Source organism: Eptesicus fuscus, chromosome 6 (assembly GCF_027574615.1).
Source record: "Eptesicus fuscus isolate TK198812 chromosome 6, DD_ASM_mEF_20220401, whole genome shotgun sequence".
In the NCBI taxonomy this organism is placed as follows: domain Eukaryota; kingdom Metazoa; phylum Chordata; class Mammalia; order Chiroptera; family Vespertilionidae; genus Eptesicus; species Eptesicus fuscus.
In genome coordinates, this window is record NC_072478.1 from 31533282 (window position 1) to 31551941 (window position 18660).

At 48.3% G+C, this 18660-nt stretch overlaps 1 protein-coding gene across 1 annotated transcript in view; it reads right to left on the reverse strand.

Annotated features, from left to right (window-relative positions):
• Positions 1-4428: 4428 nt before the first annotated feature.
• SCARA5 (scavenger receptor class A member 5) overlaps positions 4429-18660 on the reverse strand; it is a 119078-nt gene continuing 104846 nt past the window's right edge. Inside the window, exon 9 of the mRNA XM_054717604.1 lies at positions 4429-5216. Within this exon, the coding sequence (XP_054573579.1) occupies positions 5176-5216 (41 nt within the window). The 3' untranslated portion in view covers positions 4429-5175. The remainder of the gene's footprint in view (positions 5217-18660) is intronic.

Consider the following 18660-nt stretch of genomic DNA (forward strand, 5'->3'; position numbering starts at 1 on the left):
GGCCTGTTTGGTTTACCCACTAAAGGAAATCTGTTTCTTCACTCACAGCACTTCTGACACCAAATACGTGGGTTTTTCACACCAAGCATTTCTCCAGTTCTCTGGTTATCCCAACAATTTAATTCAGTTTTGACACTAACTACCTGGAGTAAGTACCGACCCTACAGGTTAAGGGCTCAGTCCCCCAAAACTGCCACCATTTCAGGTGCAAGTCACAAGTCTGGGCCCCCCGTATTTCTGACTGACCAGCTGTAAGTTAGGGTTGCCCATGACTCCCTCCTTCAATTTGGTAATTTGCTAGAATGACTCACAGAACTCAAGGAAACATTTTACTTTCTATTTCCAGTTTATTATGAGGACTATAACTCAGGAACAGTCAAATGAAAGAGATGCATAGGGCAAGGTGTGGTGAAGAAGCAAGGAGCTTCCATGTTCTCCATGGGTGCACTACCCTCCCAGCACTCCCACATGCTCAGCCCCCTCTCAGCACCCCCACATGCTCCCCACCCCAGAAGCTCTCCCAATCCTCTGTTTAGGACTTTTTCGGAGGTTTCATTATGTAGCCGTGATTAATTAAATTACTAGCCATTGGTGGTTAACTAAATCTCCACCTCCTCTCCCTTCCCCAGAGATCAGAGTGAGGCTGAAAGTTCCAATCCTCAAATGGTTGGTTCCTCTGGTAACCAGCTCCAGTTCTCCAGAGACACCCCACTAGCATAAGCTCAGGTATGGTTGAATGGGACTTATTATGAGTTCCAAGAGATGCCCTCTCTCACCCTTATCACTCAGAAAATTACAAGGCTTTTAGGAACTCTGTCCCAGGAACCAGGGACTAAGATCAAATATTCATATTTCCCATTATCACAGTAATGCAGAAGCCATGATAAGCTTGGGATGATTTCAGGGTCCCTAAAGGGGTAGATGGCAGGAAGGAGTGGGAAGTGAGGAAATGGAGTCAGTAGGTCATCTCTTGAGAGTTGGCTTTGAAGAGGAGACAGATAGGATAGTAACTGGAATAGGATCAAGAAAATTATGTTCTTAAGCCTTGTCAGAATTTTAGAATTTCTAAATTAGGACTTGACTTTTTTTTTCATTCACTTGCTCACCATTCGTGAGATCCTGCTGTGTGCCAAGCACAGTGGCACTTGCTGAAGAAGCAACGCAGGATCTGATGGAGACAAGCACCTACCTGTGTGCCCAGTTCCCTAGCAGAGCAGACACTTCCGTGTGTGACATTAAGGTACAAGAGCTGGTTCACTAGCTGCATTTTTCTTCAGCAGGCATTGCGAATTTTCTCCTAAGCTGGCATTAGCACTTTTTTTTTTAAATAACAGGTTAGAAGCTCATCTTTTATATGAAAAATGTACAATTCAATTTTGAAAAATAAAAATATTTATCATGTAAAAAAAAAAAAAAAAAGGTCTTAAATTTTGGAACTGGAAGGGAACTGAGAAATCATTCAATGCAGCCCCTTCATCTAACGAGTGTAGGAATTTGAGTCCCAGAGAGGCTGCATAGCTTGCCCAAGGACACACATTTAGTAAGCGGCTGACGGGGGATCAAGCCCTTATCTTCTGTTTCCAGTTCAGGGAACTTTCCACTCCCCCATGCCAGATCATATGTGTGTCAATTTCTGCGTTTCTAAATTCGTATAGCTTAACCATTGCTTTAAATGGTAATGTTAACGAATTCCATGAGTCGGTGCTTATTTCCATATTCTGCCAATTAATTGTAGTTTAGGGGTGGAATTCATTCCAAAGCCCTGGATTATACAGTACCACGTCAGCTGCTTTTTCAAGGTTACTCATTCCAAATCTTGGGCCAATTATACCTACTGTAGCTGAGCGCTAGCTGGACTTGCCTCTAAATGTCCTTGAATTAAACTCGGTAGTCCTCCTTGTCCCCCTCACTGCCTTGCGACAGAGAGCAATTGTGGCATGGGGGAGGGGAGGTTTCCAGAAAACACGAGGCAGTGGATACTCTGGGAAAGGTAAGGGTCAGGCCTGAGGCAACCCTGCTGTAACCTGGTGAGTGATGTGCTAGAGCCACTGCTTCGGGAGTTGGTCTTTTTAAAAAATATATATTTTTATTGATTTCAGACAGGAAGGGAGAGAGAGGTGTGTGTGGGGGAACATCAATGATGAGAGAGAATCATCAATCGGCTGCCTCCTGCATGCCCCCTACTGGGGATAGGAACATGCCCTTGCCTGGAATTGAACCCGGGACCTTTTAGTCCATGGGCCAATGCTCTCTCCACTGAGCCAAACCAGCTAGGGCAGTGGAAGAACCTTTTTTTTGTTGTTGTTGTTATTGCAGCCAGAGATGGCAGTAGGAAGAACCTATGGTGATTTTTCACCTTGGCTCCTCTTCAGCAATCTGGACTGGGCTCCTACCCTCGGGAAATATCAATTTCATTTGGAAACCAGGAGCATCTTCTACCTCATTTAGAACTGGTTACCTCCTCAGCCAGCAGCATGTTAAAGAGAAACAGGAAAAAAAAAAATTATCCATTGTACAAAACAGCCATTTCCATGGCCAGGGTGTTTGGTGATCTGATTAATCTTTGGTGGCCTCTGCCATCCAACCTGATCTCTTGAGTTCATCAGAGGAGACTAAGCTGGACCCGTGCTGTTCCATCTGAGCAGTGGGGCCTTGGGCAACTGACATCATCATTAAATATTAGAGGTGGATGCCCTGACCTGTGTGGCTCAGTTGGTTGGGTATTGTCCTCTGTACCAAAGGGTTGCCAGTTCGATTCCCTGTCAGGGCACATGCCTGGGTTGCAGGCTCTGTCCCCAGTCAGGGGCATGCAATTGATGTTTCTCTCTCTCCCTCTCCCTTCCTCTCTATTAAAATCAATTAAAAATCTTAAAAAATATATTAGAGGTGGAAAGCCTTTCTGAGATCACATAGTTTGCTATTACAGACAAGAAAGCCAGGTTTAGAGAAATGAAACATTATCTACATTTGGGGTGTTTCCTGCTTTCTCTCTATGCTCTCAGCTTTCTCACCTATGACTTCTAATATCCTTCCCACCTCTGACATTTCCTACTCTGAAAGTCCCTTACAGCCTTGCTCCTCAGCAAGTGGTTGTGACCAAGCAGACTTGCAGCATCACCTGGGACACACCTGCAGAATCTTGGGTCCTACCCAGGCCTACTGAATGGGAATCAGCATTTGAATAGAATCTCCAGCTGATTTTATGCACTTATAACAGGCTTCAGAAATCTAGTTGATTTTGGCCCCTAGACATTTAGTTCTTTCCGTTCCCATTCATTCTCTCGTTAGCCTGCAGATGTCACCAGAGAGCCAACAGAGGTCTTACTGAAGAGGAGGGTAATACTACTTAAAGTTTTTTTCCTCCATTTACTTGATGTCTACTGTTCTCTCCTGACCTTCAAGTTCCCTTAAGCTTCTTGGCCTGTTATCCAGTAAAGTTACAGAAAAATGGGCCATGAAGTGCATTTTGAAGCTGTCCACACTACAGATTCCTCAGCAACTGCCCTTCCAGAGGATGGGACCCTAGGGGCCCTCTAGTCTCATTTCAATTTTTATCTAAATTTTATCTATGTTTTAAAAAATACATGGGCATAAAGTTGTTTATAATATTCTCTTATTTTCTTTTTATTCTCTGCTACCTCTCCACTTTGTCCTCATTTGCATTCCTGAAACTTTGGTCTTCTCTTTTTCTTTTTGATCAATTTTCCTTCAGACCTATCAATATTATTTGCCTTTTTAAATTTACAATGTTTGGCTTTGTTCATCCACAATTATGTTCATTGTATGGGTATGCCACAGTTTGTCTATCCATTCACCTGTTGGTAAATGAAGCTGGCATTTAGGTTGTTCCAAAGTTTGTGTAATACAAATAAAGCCGCTGTGAGCACTTGTATACAAGTCTTTATGCAAACATGGGCTTTTATTTCTCTTAGGTAAATACCTAGGATTTAAATGTCTGTGTGGGATAGTAGGTATATATTTAACTTTTTAAGAAACTGCCATATTGTTTTCCAAAATGATTTTATCACTTTATATCCACACACAAGTCATTATTATTATTTTTGAACAGTTTATTATCTTTTTCTAATGAAATTTATTGGGGGTGACATTGATTAATAAGAATATATAGGTTTCAAGTGTAGATTTCTCTGGTACATGATTTGTATATTGCATTGTGTGCTTCCCATCCAAAGTCAAATCATCTCCATCACCACATATTTGGCTTCCTTTACCTTTTACAAAACCCCCATCCAAGTTCATCATCTTTCAAAGAGATTCAAATTCCAAGGAAAACATTGATTATATTTACCCATGACTGACCATCATGGCTGCAAGCAGAAGTAGTACCCTAATTTTCATTTTGTATCTTTTCTTATTTAATATTATTTTGCCATATATATATATATCACATATATATTCCATGTACATATATGTAATATATATAATATATATACATACACACATATTTCATTGTTTCCTTTACACAATATTCTAAAGTATGCACCCACCACATTTTATTTATCTGGTTCCTTGACATACATTTCTCTGACATGCATTCCTAAGAGTGGGATTGCTTGGTCATAGGCTTAATCATATTTAATTTTACTAAATACTGTCAGAATATTAATCAGAATAGCCATAGCAGTACTCAGGCCACTGGTGCACAAAAGTTCCTGTCTCCCATAGCCTCATTCACACTTGATATGCTCCACATTTTTAGTTTTGCACTTCTGATGTAGCTATTTGAGCTCACCCTCAAGATTCACTTCAGGGGCCTGCACTCTTAGGAACTTTCTTGCACCCCTCCTTCTGAGTTACATGGGCCTCTTCTGTGCTTTTGTAACACTGATAATTAACTTGGCCGTTGCAGTTAGCAAACTTAGTTATTGCCGCTTTCATTGTCCATCTTTCTTTTAAATTGAGAGCACCTTGAGGGCAGGGGCTATGTCCAGAGATGCTAATATTGCCTACTTCCCATTGCTCCTAAGATGAATATTCCACCCACAACTCCTAACACAGAAGCAGGCATCTCTGCCATGTGGCTGTGGTCTCTCGTTGGCTCCTCTAGTTGGGCTACCGCTGATTAGCCCAGGTAGTGAGTGGCTTGCACAAAATCCTGTAAGTGAGCCTGTTTGAGTGGGTCTCTTCTTTGCAATCATTTGCGGCTTGAACAGACTATCTTTTGTAACTTGTGTCTCCAGCACCCAGCACTGCGCCTGGTAAGGAAAGGGATGAATAAACATTTAAATGTGTTACTTCCTGTCATTGCACAAATTGAGAAACTTAAAAGCAGATCGTCATTTGGAAAAATGTTTCCATGGCAGGATGGGGTTTTCGGTACCTCCACCCCCTTCATTCCTCCTTATTCTCCCTTCTGGAGAGGCGGGGATCATTTAGCATCACACCATTGTGCTGAGAGGCATTCAGGAGAAATAACAGGTTTGTTGGTGTTGTATGTGCGTTCCTTGCAGAAGGACTGACCATCCAGGATAGCACCTTGGTCCCGGAGCTGGGACCCTGGGGATTGGGCAAAGGGGTAAGGAAGGAAGAAAAGAAGCAGACCTCAAAAGAGGGGGCGTCCGGATGCTCATCTAAGTTGGACTCTGTAGACCAGTGGTTCTCAACCTTTTTAATGCCGCGACCCTTTATTTTTTATTTTTTTAATATATTTTATTTATTTTTTACAGAGAGGAAGAGAGAGGGATAGAGAGCTAGAAACATAGATGAGAGAGAAACATCGACCAGCTGCCCCCTGCACACCCCCCACTGGGGATGTGCCCGCAACCAATGTACATGCCCTTGACCGGAATCGAACCTGGCACCCCTCAGTCCGCAGACCGATGCTCTATCCACTGAGCCAAACCAGTTTCGGCAATGCCGCGACCCTTTAATACAGTTCCTCATGTTGTGGTGACCCCCCAACCATAAAATTATTTTCGTTGCTACTTCATAACTATAATTTTGCTACTGTTATGAATCGTAATGTAAATATCTGTGTTTTCCAATGGTCTTAGGCTCTACAGCGCGGGTCTCAACCTGTGGGTCGATTCATAACAGTAGCAAAATTACAGTTATGAAGTAGCAACGAAAATAATTTTATGGTTGGGGGTCACCACAACATGAGGAACTGTATTAAAGGGTCGTGGCATTAGAAAGGTTGAGAACCACTGCTGTAGACCAAAAGATAGCCTGACAAGAAGAGTGAAGACAGGTGTTGCAGCAGTACAGTCACATGTCGCTTAATGACGATGATACCAGTACATTCTGAGAAAAGCGTCATTAGGCAATTTCGTTGTTGTCCAAACAATATAGCGTGCACTTGCACAAACCTAGATGGGATAGCCTACTACACACCTAGGCTATATGCCCGGCCTATTGCTCCTAGGCTGCCAGCTTGTAGAGCATGTTACTGTACTGAATGCTGTAGGCAATTGCAACACAATGGTAAGTATTGGTGTATCAAAACATATCTAAACACAGAAAAATGTTTAGTAAAAATATGGTATAAAAGATAAAAAAATGGTACACCTGCATAGGGCACTTCCCATGAATGGAGTTTGCAGGACTGGCCCTGGGTGAGTCAGCGAGTGGCGAGTGAATGTGAAAGCCTAGGATGCTACTCTGCACCCCTGCAGGCTTTATAAACGCTGTACACTCAGGCGACACTAAACGTACAGAAATATTCTTCTTTCTTTAATAATAAATTAACCTTAGCAACCTGTAACTTTTTTACTTATAAACTTTTTTATTTTTTAACTTTTCAACTCTCTTATAATAACACTAGTGTAAAACACAAACACCTTGTACATCTGGACAATAATATTTTCTTTATTTCCTGATTCTACAAGCTTTTCTCTTTAAAAATTTTTTTACTTAAAATTTGTTGTTGTTGTTGTTGTTGTTATAAACTAAGATATAAACAAACACATTAGCCTCCACAGGGATAGGATCGTCAATATCACTGTCTTCCATCGCCACGTCCTGTCCCACTGGAAGGTCTTCGGGGCAGTAACACGCATGGAGCTGTCATCTCCTGTGATAACAGTGCCTTTTCCTGGGATACCTCCTGAGGAGCTGCCTGAGGCTCTTCTTGAGGTGTCATGCTTTTCAGAAATAGGTCCCTGGTGGTTTCCTTGGTTTGCTTCTTTTTTTCATCACTGATTTGCTTGTAAGATAATGCACCATGAACATTTCTCTGTAGTGGAAACCTTTCTGTGTTGGGGTCCATGTGTTCTAACTTTTCAAGAAGCTTGTAAAAGCTTCTGCTAAACCCTTCACCTTGAATTTTCTTGGGGGCTCTTTTTATTCTTCTCTTGCAGTTTCCTTTTCTCTTGCTATGGGTTCCAGTTCCAACTCCGCATTAGTCAAGTCCTCAGGAACCACCTCTAGGGCTTCCTCAAGGTCGTCCTCCTCCACACCCAGCTTAAAGTTGGTTGCCATCTCTACCACAGCCTTGTTGATTTTTTTCAACCTCCTCATTATTGGAAAATCCTTTGAAGTCATGGATAAACCTCTTGAGTGTCTTCATCCGATGCCATTCATACTTTCCTTGGTGATATCACCCCACGCTGAAGAAAGGCTCTTGATGGAATCGTAGATGCTGTAATCCTTTCAGAATTGCATCAGTGTATTCTTCATTTGCACCAATAGCTGAGCAAAGATCTTCCTCAGATAGTAGGCCTTAAAAGCTGCCATCACTCCCTGATCCATTGGTTAAATCAGAGAGGTGGTGTTTGGAGGGAGAACACCACTTTCCTACTGGGATAAAGAATACAAATAAAAGGAGGATGTTCGGGAGCATTATCAACAATAAGCAAAATCCTGAAAGGTATGTTATTCTCCAAACAGCACTTCCCCATTTTTCTGGCAAAGCAATTCAGGAAGAGGAGCTGGGTCATCAAGGCTTCCCATTGCTCCTATAGAACACGGGTAGAGTATGTGCTTGTTGACATGCTTCAAGGCCCTGGGGTTCTCCCCGCCAGATCACAAAGGGTTTCCATTTGTAGCCTGCAACATTGCCCCCAATCAAGACTGTTATCCTGTCCTTAAAAGCCTTGAAACCTGGCTTGGCCTCCTCATGAGTGCAAGTCCTTTCCTGCATCTGTTCCCAGAATAAGGAGACTATATCCATCGTGAATATTTGCTCTGGCGTGTAATTTTCCTCCACGACCAGCTTATCTAGAGTTTCCCAAAATTCTTCAGCTGCCTTCACATCAGCACTCGTATTTTTACATTATGCAATAAATAACGATTCCTGAATTATTTAAACCACCCAGAGCCAGCCGTGAATTCAACACTGTGGTCTGGCCCAGCCTTTTCTTTCAACATCGCAAACAATGTTTTTGCTTTGGTTGTGATCATCATGGTGCTGAGAGGGACACACTTCAGTGTCTGGTCTTCAATCCAGGTCATTAGAAGTTTCTCCACGTCTGATATACGCCCTTCTCAAATTTTCGTTAGTCTGGCTTTTCAATGAAGCCGATCCTTTAACAGCTTCCGTTGCTTTGTTCTTGTTCTTCAAGATCGCAGCAATGGTGCAATGGGGCATGTCTGACTGGTGAGCAATAACCATCACTGATTTTCCACCTTCATAAGCCCTTAATCATTTTAAGTTGTTTCCAGGTCAATCACTCAAGGTGGCCTCTTACAGGAAATGTTGGCAGTGAATTTCATATGGATAGGGGCCATGATGGACAAAGCAACATGAGATTAAATCAAGTGCAAGAGAAAATTATGCAATCAAAGAGATGAGGTAAACATGAGATGTATGAGGCTGTTGCTGGTATAATGGGCATACTGTTTACAGCAAACTTTTTTTATAAGTAGAAAACATGCACTTCGAAATAACAATCATAGTATAGTGTAATGAGTGCATAAACCAGTAATTAAGTCATTTATTAACATTATCAAGTATTATGTACTTTAGATAATTGTATGTGCTATACTTTTATATGACTGGCAGCACAGTAGGTTTATTTACATCAGTATCACCACAAAACATGATTAATGTGTTGCACTATGATGTTATGACACCTATGACATCAATAGGTGATAGGAATTTTTGAGTCCCATTATAATCTTACTAGAGGCATGGTGCACAACCTTTGTGCACTGGGGGGTGGTGTGTCCCTCAGCCCGGCCCGCGCCCTCTCACAGTCTGGGACCCCTCAGGGGATGTCTGACAGCTTAGGCCCACTCCCCGCCTAAATCAGACATCCCCCAAAGGGTCCTTAGCATTGCTCCGGAGGTGGGAGAGGCTCTTGCCACCATCACTGTGTTTGCCAGCCATGAACCCAGCTTCTGGATGAGCAGCGCTCCCCCTGTAGGAGTACACTGACCACCAGGGAGCAGCTCCTGCATTGAGCGCCTGCCCCCTGGTGGTCAATGCGCATCATAGTGACCGGTTGTTCCACTGTTGAGTTGATTTGCATATTAGCCTTTTATTATATAGGATGGGGCCACCATCGAATATGCAGTCAATTGTTGACCTAAACCTGGCTATGTGGCACATGACTGTATTTGGATTAGGGGTGTGTTCATGATAGGCTATGAGTAAGAGTGGACAGACCCATAGGTTGATAAATATTTTTTGATTTGCTAGAAAGCATTGATGAGCAGGATAGCGCTCCCCACTCCTAACATGGTAACATAAATGTCAGTGAGGGCATGAGTCTAATTTTCATACCCTAAGGAGTTCCTATCTTCTTTCATGGTAACAAACATGATGTAGAAGCATCAGCAGTATGATGCACAAGGTGGTATCTTTATAAACTTTCCCTCTCTCATTGCACCTTATGGAGAGTCAGAAACATCATAGGGAAGTAACCACTTCCTAAATCTCTCAAGTTTGACCCCTTATCTCCACACCTGTGGCCATGGCTTTAGCCCATACATGAGCTTAAATCCAAACTCTATCCCTTAGTAGCTACATGACCCCAGGCAAGTTAGTTAACTCCTCTGAGCTTCAGTTTTTACATCTGTAACATGGGACTAATAATAATTTACTCCTCATAGAATGCTGTGAGGATTTGTAAGGCAGAATAAGGGAAGCACTTAGCAAATATAAGATGTTCAATAAGCATAGTTCCTTTTCCTTTCTCCCTCCCTCCCTCCCTCCCTTTCTCCCTCCCTCCCTCCCTCCCTTCCTCCCTCCCTCCTTCCCTTCCTTCCTTCCTTCCTTCCTTCCTTCCTTCCTTCCTTCCTTCCTTCCTTCCTTTTCTTCCTTCCTTCCTTTTTGACCCACATTCTTTTTTAAAAGTATATGTATTTTTTATTTCAGAGAGGAAGGGAGTGGGAGAGATAGAAACATCAATGATGAAAGAGAATCATTGATTGGCTGCCTCCTGCATGCTCCCTACTGGGGATTGAGTCCACAACCTGGGCCTGTGCCCTGACCAGGAATTGAACTGTTACCTTCTGGTGTGTGGGTCAATGCTCAACCACTGAGCCACACCGGCCAGGCCCACATTTTTGATATTCCATAGCAGAGTCAATTACTGACTGCTAAAGACGACCTAATGGTAATGATGTTTGTTTAGGGTCATTGTCCATAACACCAACCACAGAAAAGTTATTCATTATTCCATTGCAATTTTTTCCACTCCTCTGGTTTGCACTAATTAATACCACATTGTCATGATCTTGTCTTTTCCACTAGATTGAGAGCTTCCTGGAGGCAAAGAATGCTGCTTTCTTAACTTTTAATACCCACTTTCCCATGTTCTAGAACTGTACCACATGTATTCAGTTTGAATGAATTCATTCTCTTTACTGTGAAAAGGAATGGATTCATGCCATCCAGCTTGTGGGGGCAACATGGTACAGCTTTAGGTTTAGATTTGATTTTAAGTCTCAACTCAGCCACTTATTGGTTGTGCCACTTTGGGTTACTTACTATCCTTTCTGAGGGTCACTTTCCTTATCTATAAAATGGAAAAATTAACCTACAGAATTGTCTTAATGACTCTGATGTAAGTACTTACTACATTTTTATTTCTTATCTTTGACTCTAAAGGAGGGGAGAGCCAATTTTACTTATTGATGTTTTTTAAAACCTTGATTTTTTTGCTTATTTGTCTAAATGTTTAAAAATATAACTTGGTATAGAAGAAATGGTTACCTTTGGTGGTATGTTTGAACAAGAGAGTCCCTAGCAATGACTTGACAAGCTTTTTAAATGTTTAAAGACTTAAAAAAAATTGATTTCAGAGAGGAAGGGAGAGGGTGAGAGAGATAGAAACATCAATGATAAGAGAGAATCATTGCTGGGCTGCCTTATGCATGCCCCCTACTGGGGACCAAGCCCGAAAACCAGGCATGTGCCCTGACTGGGAGTTGAACGGTGTGTGACCTTCCTGGTTCACAGGTTGACGCTTAACCACTGAGCCACACTGGCTCTACAACTTGACAAGCTTTGATGGTATAATAGTCAAGGTTCAGCCAGAAGGCAGAACTATAATACTTATTTGGGAGAATATCTACACTAATAAAAGAGAAATATGCAAATTGACTGTCACTTTGTGATACCCACCAGCCAATCAGGAGTGAGTATGCAAATTAACCCAACAAAGGTGGTAGTGGCCCCACCCCCCAGCCACTCAGGGCCTCTGGGCAGCACGCATGCAGGCGTGGAGCGGCTGGGTGGAGCGGGACGCCTGCTATGAGGGGGAGGGTGAGGGGCAGAGGGAACTACAGGAGCGGCGCTCCAGCCAGAGTGAAGACTGAAGGCTCTGGCTGGAGCGAAGATGGAAGGCAGCGGCTAGAGCGAAGGCCTGGGTCCTGGGTGCCAGAGGAAAACTAGTGCTGGCAGACAGGGGAAGGAAGGCCTATTGCACAAATCTTTGTGTAACGGGTCTCTAGTCTATATAATAAAAGCCTAAGCAACCGTTATGGCAGAACGACCAGAACGACTGATCGCTATGATGTGTACTGACCAATAGGGGGCAGATGCTTAACACAGGAGCTGCCCCCTGGTGGTCAGTGTGCTCCCACAGGGGGAGCACAGCTCAGCTAGAAGCTGGGCACATGGCTGGTGAGCACAGTGGCAGTGGTGGAAGCCTCTAAGGAGCAGCCCTAAGGAGCAGTGATCTGAGTGGTAAGGAGCAGCGAGCAGGAAAGCAGTAAGGAACAAGGGGTCCCGGACTGCAAGAGGAATGTCCAACTGCCAATTTAGGCCTAATCCCTAGGAGTGGGCCTAAGCTGGCAGGTGGACATCCCTCAAGGGGTCCCGGACTGCTAGAAGGTGTGGGCTGGGCTGAGGGACACCCCCCCCCAGCAGTGCATGAATTTCGTGCACCGGGCCTCTAGTTTAATATAAAAAAACTGTTAACTAGATAACTGAAAGGGCAAAGGGATAACTACAAGATCATGGTAGTAGCAACTATAAGAAGCAACTACAGTCCAGCCAGTGTGGCTCAGTGGTTGAGTATCACATCAACCCATGCACCAAGCGGTCACTAGTTCAATTCCTAGTCAGGGCACATGCCCAGGTTGTAGGCTCTATCCCCAGCAGGGAAGTGCAGGAGGCAGCCGATTGATGTTTTTCTTTCATCAATGTTTCTATATCTCCCTCTCTCTCTCTGAAAATTTATAAAAAACATTGAGAGAGAGAGAGATAGAGAGAGAGAGAGAGAGAGAGAGAGAGAGAGAGAGAGAAGCAACTACATTTCCCTATAGTTGAAAGAACCAAGAAAACGAAGGGAGAAATGTAGATGAGGGGCCTTGCAGAGCTCGGGGGTGGGAGGTGCTGGCTGGTGGTGCCAGTGTCTCTGAGCGGACATGATGAGGCTGGTCCCATAGTGTTGAGAAAACTGTAGACTAGATCCAGCTGATGCTCCAGGAAGGCACCTCAGATGCTCCAGGAAGGCGTCTTGCTGGGGTGATGCTTACAGAAACCTCAAGCCAACAGGAAAAGCTCACAGAGGGACAAGCGTGGTCCCTGCAGCAGCCTAGAGGAGCAGATGGTTAAGATCAAGCCCTTCCCGGGGCTCAGCCTCATGGTCTCCCTCCAGTGCTGGGCCCATCAGGGAGCCCAAAGCAGAAGTGCCATTTGCAGAGTATCACAAAGCATCACAAGCTGTGTATAAGGACGTGCTTGGGGCCGAGAGACAGTAACTTAATAATCGACACAAATGTTCAACTTGCAAAGCAGCAGAAGATTTGGATGCCACACTGCTCTGATACCCCAGGACCATACATACAGGATCTGAAAAGAAGCAAGGAATCTTCTAATGCAGCTTTTGTGAAAGGATAGAGCTTGAATGAGTATTGTAACACACGCAGAGAAGTAAGTACTCGGCTTGGTACTTCATCAAATCTTGCTCGTTATGATAATCATTTTAGTAAAACAGCAAACGTCGTTGTTGAACTGTTTTGATAAAGACTGCTGGTTTGACATTTGTTAGAATGGGTAGAGAAGTAGTGGCTCTGGGTTTTATATTGGCAGTGTCATTCCAGCCACGGCCCACCCGCAGGCAGTATCCTTGGCCACCTCATGGGAGATGACTTGTTTGTCTGAAAGCTGTTTGTGTTTTTCTGATATGACTTCCTTGTTGCTCACCCTCAGGTTAACTCAGCTGGTGCTAGGAGAAACCAGCAAGAGGCTCCTTTGAGAGGAGTCTGAGTGGGCGGGGCCGTGGGAGAACGTGAAGGGCAGCCCCCTCCCCAAAGAAGATGCTCTTTCCCTGTCGCCTCTGGCCCAGCCTCCCGCCTGCTGTGCTTGAGCCACGAAGATGCCTCTCCTAGGATTCTGTCTGACAGGGAAATACCCACGGGGAGAACTTGGCTTCAGGCCACGAGAGAGCACTTCCCAGAATTACCCTTCCTCTGTCACAACCAGAAAACTGTCCACAATACTTCGAACGTAATTTCAGACATTGGACAACAGCAGCACAAGACTGTGATCCCTGAGCAAAGGCAGCAAAGGGAGGTGAGCCCACCCCGGCCAGGTTTCTCTCCGACGGCAGCCCAGCCGGGGAGCCCAGAGGCCGGCCACCTCACCAAGGAGGAGACCAAGGCTGGAGCGAGGGAAGGCCACGGTGGCTGGAATTTGTTCGGCGTGGTTGTCTGAAAGTAGGGAGTGACACAGAGAAAGTTCCAGAAAGATGCAGAGGTTCCCCTGAGTTGGGGGCTGAACACGGATCTGTGTGGCCCCCCTGGGGCTGCTAGAGTATCTTCTGAGGAAGCAGCTTCACCAGAGCCGATGCAGAGCTGCGAGCCGTCCACGTTCCCTGCAGCCGGAGCGGGAGAAGGATCCAGGGAACTGAACCGCCTTCGCAGAAGCTCTGGAGCCTGTTCTGCCTGGCGTGGGCTGGTGCAGAGGGGTAAACGACAAAGCTTCGGTCGGTCTTGGGAATCTATTTCATTCAATGTGACATCTTTCCACCTTTAGTATTTTTTTTTTAATACAAACGTTGCAATGTGCTGAGCTATGATGTAAACAGTGCCATGTTTATATATGCATACATAGAATCTATTTCATCTCAGCTCCAGAAAGCTAACGGTGGAGGGGAAGGAGAGGAAAAGAGGGACGAGAGAGGGGTATTCTATGAAGGGTGGAAGGCAGAGCTAGTTTAAAAAGATAAAGTTATGTGCTTTGCTTATTTGGCGTTTTACAGAAATGTTAGAATAACTGAAATAAAACAGTGTGGCTGAGGAAACTAAGGGGTGCTGATGGTGGAGAAAGCTGGAACACCTTTCCACATACCACGCCCACTAGAGTGGGTGGTTTAACTACAGCACCTGCAGGCCCCGAAGGTGGTTCCTCACAGGCATTTGAGCGGAAGGCACGGGCAGTGCCGTGTAGACATTAGAGAGGGCAGGACAAGGGGGGGGGGGGGCTGGTTACAGAATGGGAGACACAGAGATTTGGGGTGGGCATCGCCTGGCTTTTTAACGGAGAAAACCAGGATGTCTCCTCTGTGGATTTCCAGAAATCAAATTTCCTCTGTTCACTTCCGTTACCAAATTATCATGGCCCACAGCAAGCCCGGGGCCATCAGATAGACATGCGCAGACGTGCCAGCCATGAGCACGTGGCCAGGACTACACAGTGGCCTGGGCCATCCCCATGCACCGCTCAGGTCCCGAGCCTGGGAGGTCCTGCCGCTCAGTAGGCATGAGGCTCAGCGCCTTCAAAGACCTGGTACCTAAATCGGGAGAATCTTCTCACGCGTCAATAGAACTCCAGGTGGAAGCACATATCTAAGTGAAACCTCTGGAGATGTGAGGAAATAGACAAGTGTTTTGCCCTTTATGGCCTACAAAAGCTATTTTTTTTTTTATATATATATATATTTTTTTACTTTATATTTCTTTATTGATTAAGGTGTCACATATTTGTCCTCATCCCCCCATTCCCATCCCACCCCTCTCCCCACGCATGCCCCAATCCCCTGTTGAACTTAACCGTTGGATAGGCTTATATGCATGCATACAGGTCCTTTGGTTGAACTCTCCCCCTCCCCCCACCCTCCCCCTACCCTCCCCTATCCTCCCTCTGAGGCCCGATAGTCTGATCGATGCCTCCTTGCTTCTGGTTCTGTTCTTGTTCCTCAGTCTATGTTGTTCATCATTTCCCCTAGATGAGCGAGATCATATGTCACTAGATATATACTAATAAGAACTAAATGTGAGACGAGCAATAATAGTTATGCTGACAGGCAAATGAATCAATCTGTAGCGAGCTTCCCCCTGTACCAACAGTTCTTTTGAGACCCAATTTCAATGTCCAGTCGTTCCTTATGTGTACATGTCAGCCCTGACCCCTCAGCTCTGGATGGTGGACAAATGGTGGTAATGGAGGTCCGACTCCCTCTGGCTTGGTCTTGGCCGAACCCAGGGGCACGGCGTCACCCGGATTAAGGGGCACGTGGCCTCACCCATACCCAAGGGGCGCGTGGTCTCACCCGGGCCTGGGACCCAGCCTCACCCGGATGGATCCAGGGGCGCATGGCCTCACCCGGACCCAGGATCTGGCTTCACCCGTACCCAGGGACGCTTGGCCTCTCCCAGACCCAGGGGCACGTGGCCTCACCCGGGCTTAGTTGCACAAGGCCTCACCTGGATCCAGGGACACATGGTCTCTCCCGGACCCAGGGACGCTTGGCCTCTCCCAGACCCAGGGCCACTTGGGCTCACCCGGGCCTAGGTGCACGAGGCCTCACCCGGATCCAGGGACACATGGTCTCACCCAGACCCAGGAACGTTTGGCCTCTCCCAGACCCAGGGCCATTGGGGCTCACCCGGGCCTAGGTGCACGAGGCCTCACCCGGCTCCAGGGACACATGGTCTCACCCGGGCCCAGGGACGCTTGGCCTCTCCCAGACCCAGGGCCACTTGGGCTCACCCGGGCCTAGGTGCACGAGGCCTCATCCGGATCCAGGGACGCATGGTCTCACCCGGACCCAGGGACGCTTGGCCTCTCCCAGACCCAGGGGCACGTGGCCTCACCCGGGCCTAGGTGCACGAGGCCTCACCCGGATCCAGGGACACATGGTCTCACCCGGACCCAGGGACGCTTGGCCTCTCCCAGACCCAGGGCCACTTGGGCTCACCTGTGCCTAGGTGCACAAGGCCTCACCCGGATCCAGGGACACATGGTCTCACCCGGACCCAGGGACGCTTGGCCTCTCCCAGACCCAGGGCCACTTGGGCTCACCCGGGCCTAGGTGCACGAGGCCTCACCCGGATCCTGGGACACATGGTCTCACCCGGACTCAGGGACGCTTGGCCTCTCCCAGGCCCAGGGCCACTTGGGCTCACCCGGGCCTAGGTGCACGAGGCCTCACCCGGATCCAGGGACACATGGTCTCACCCGGACCCAGGGACGCTTGGCCTCTCCCAGACCCAGGGTCACGTGGCCTCACCCGGGCCTAGGTGCACGAGGCCTCATCCGGATCCAGGGACACATGGTCGCACCCGGACCCAGGGACGTTTGGCCTCTCCCAGTCCCAGGGCCACTTGGGCTCACCCGGGCCTAGGTGTACGAGGCTCACCCGGATCCAGGGACACATGGTCTCACCCGGACTCAGGGACGCTTGGCCTCTCCCAGACCCAGGGCCACTTGGGCTCACCCGGGCCTAGGTGCACGAGGCCTCATCCGGATCCAGGGACGCATGGTCTCACCCGGACCCAGGGACGTTTGGCCTCTCCCAGACCCAGGGCCACTTGGGCTCACCCGGGCCTAGGTGCACGAGGCCTCACCCGGATCCAGGGACACATGGTCTCACCCAGACCCAGGGACACTTGGCCTCTCCCAGACCCAGGGCCACTTGGGCTCACCCGGGCCTAGGTGTACGAGGCTCACCCGGATCCAGGGACACATGGTCTCACCCGGACCCAGGGACGCTTGGCCTCTCCCAGACCCAGGGCCACTTGGGCTCACCCGGGCCTAGGTGCACGAGGCCTCATCCGGATCCAGGGACGCATGGTCTCACCCGGACCCAGGGACGTTTGGCCTCTCCCAGACCCAGGGCCACTTGGGCTCACCCGGGCCTAGGTGCACGAGGCCTCACCCGGATCCAGGGACACATGGTCTCACCCAGACCCAGGGACACTTGGCCTCTCCCAGACCCAGGGCCACTTGGGCTCACCCGGGCCTAGGTGCACGAGGCCTCACCCGGATCCAGGGACACATGGTCTCACCCGGACCCAGGGACGCTTGGCCTCTCCCAGACCCAGGGCCACTTGGGCTCTCCCGGGCCTAGGTGCACGAGGCCTCACCCTGATCCTGGGACACATGGTCTCACCTGGACCCAGGGACGCTTGGCCTCTCCCAGACCCAGGGCCACTTGGGCTCACCCGGGCCTAGGTGCACGAGGCCTCATCCGGATCCAGGGACGCATGGTCTCACCCGGACCCAGGGACGCTTGGCCTCTCCCAGACCCAGGGCCACTTGGGCTCACCCGGGCCTAGGTGCACGAGGCCTCACCTGGATCCAGGGACACATGGTCTCACCTGGACCCAGGGACGCTTGGCCTCTTCCAGACCCAGGGCCACTTGGGCTCACCCGGGCCTAGGTGCACGAGGCCTCACCCGGATCCAGGGACACATGGTCTCACCCGGACCCAGGGACGCTTGGCCTCTCCCAGACCCAGGGGCACGTGGCCTCACCCGGGCCTAGGTGCACGAGGCCTCATCCGGCTCCAGGGACACATGGTCGCACCCGGACCCAGGGACGCTTGGCCTCTCCCAGACCCAGGGCCACTTAGGCTCACCCGGGCCTAGGTGAACGCGGCCTCACCCGGATCCAGGGACACATGGTCTCACCCGGACCCAGGGACGCTTGGCCTCTCAGTCCCCGGGGCACGTGACCTCACCCAGGCCTAGGTGCACGAGGTCTCACCCGGATCCAGGGACACATGGTCTCGCCTGGACCCAGGGGTGTGTGGGCTCTCCCAGACCCAGGGGCGCTTGGCCTCGCCCGGGCACGGGATCCAGCGTCATCCGGGTCCAGGGGCACATGGCCTCACCCGGACCCGGAGTCCGGCCTCACCTGGACCCAGGGGCATGTGGCCTCACCTAGACCCAGGGACGTGAGGCCTCACTTATACCCAGAGGCGTGTGACCACACCCTAGCCTAGAGGCGTGCAACCCCGCCCGCACCCGGGTCTCATCGGGGCCCCGTCTTCCCGATCCGAATTCCTGCCGGTCAATCCCCCC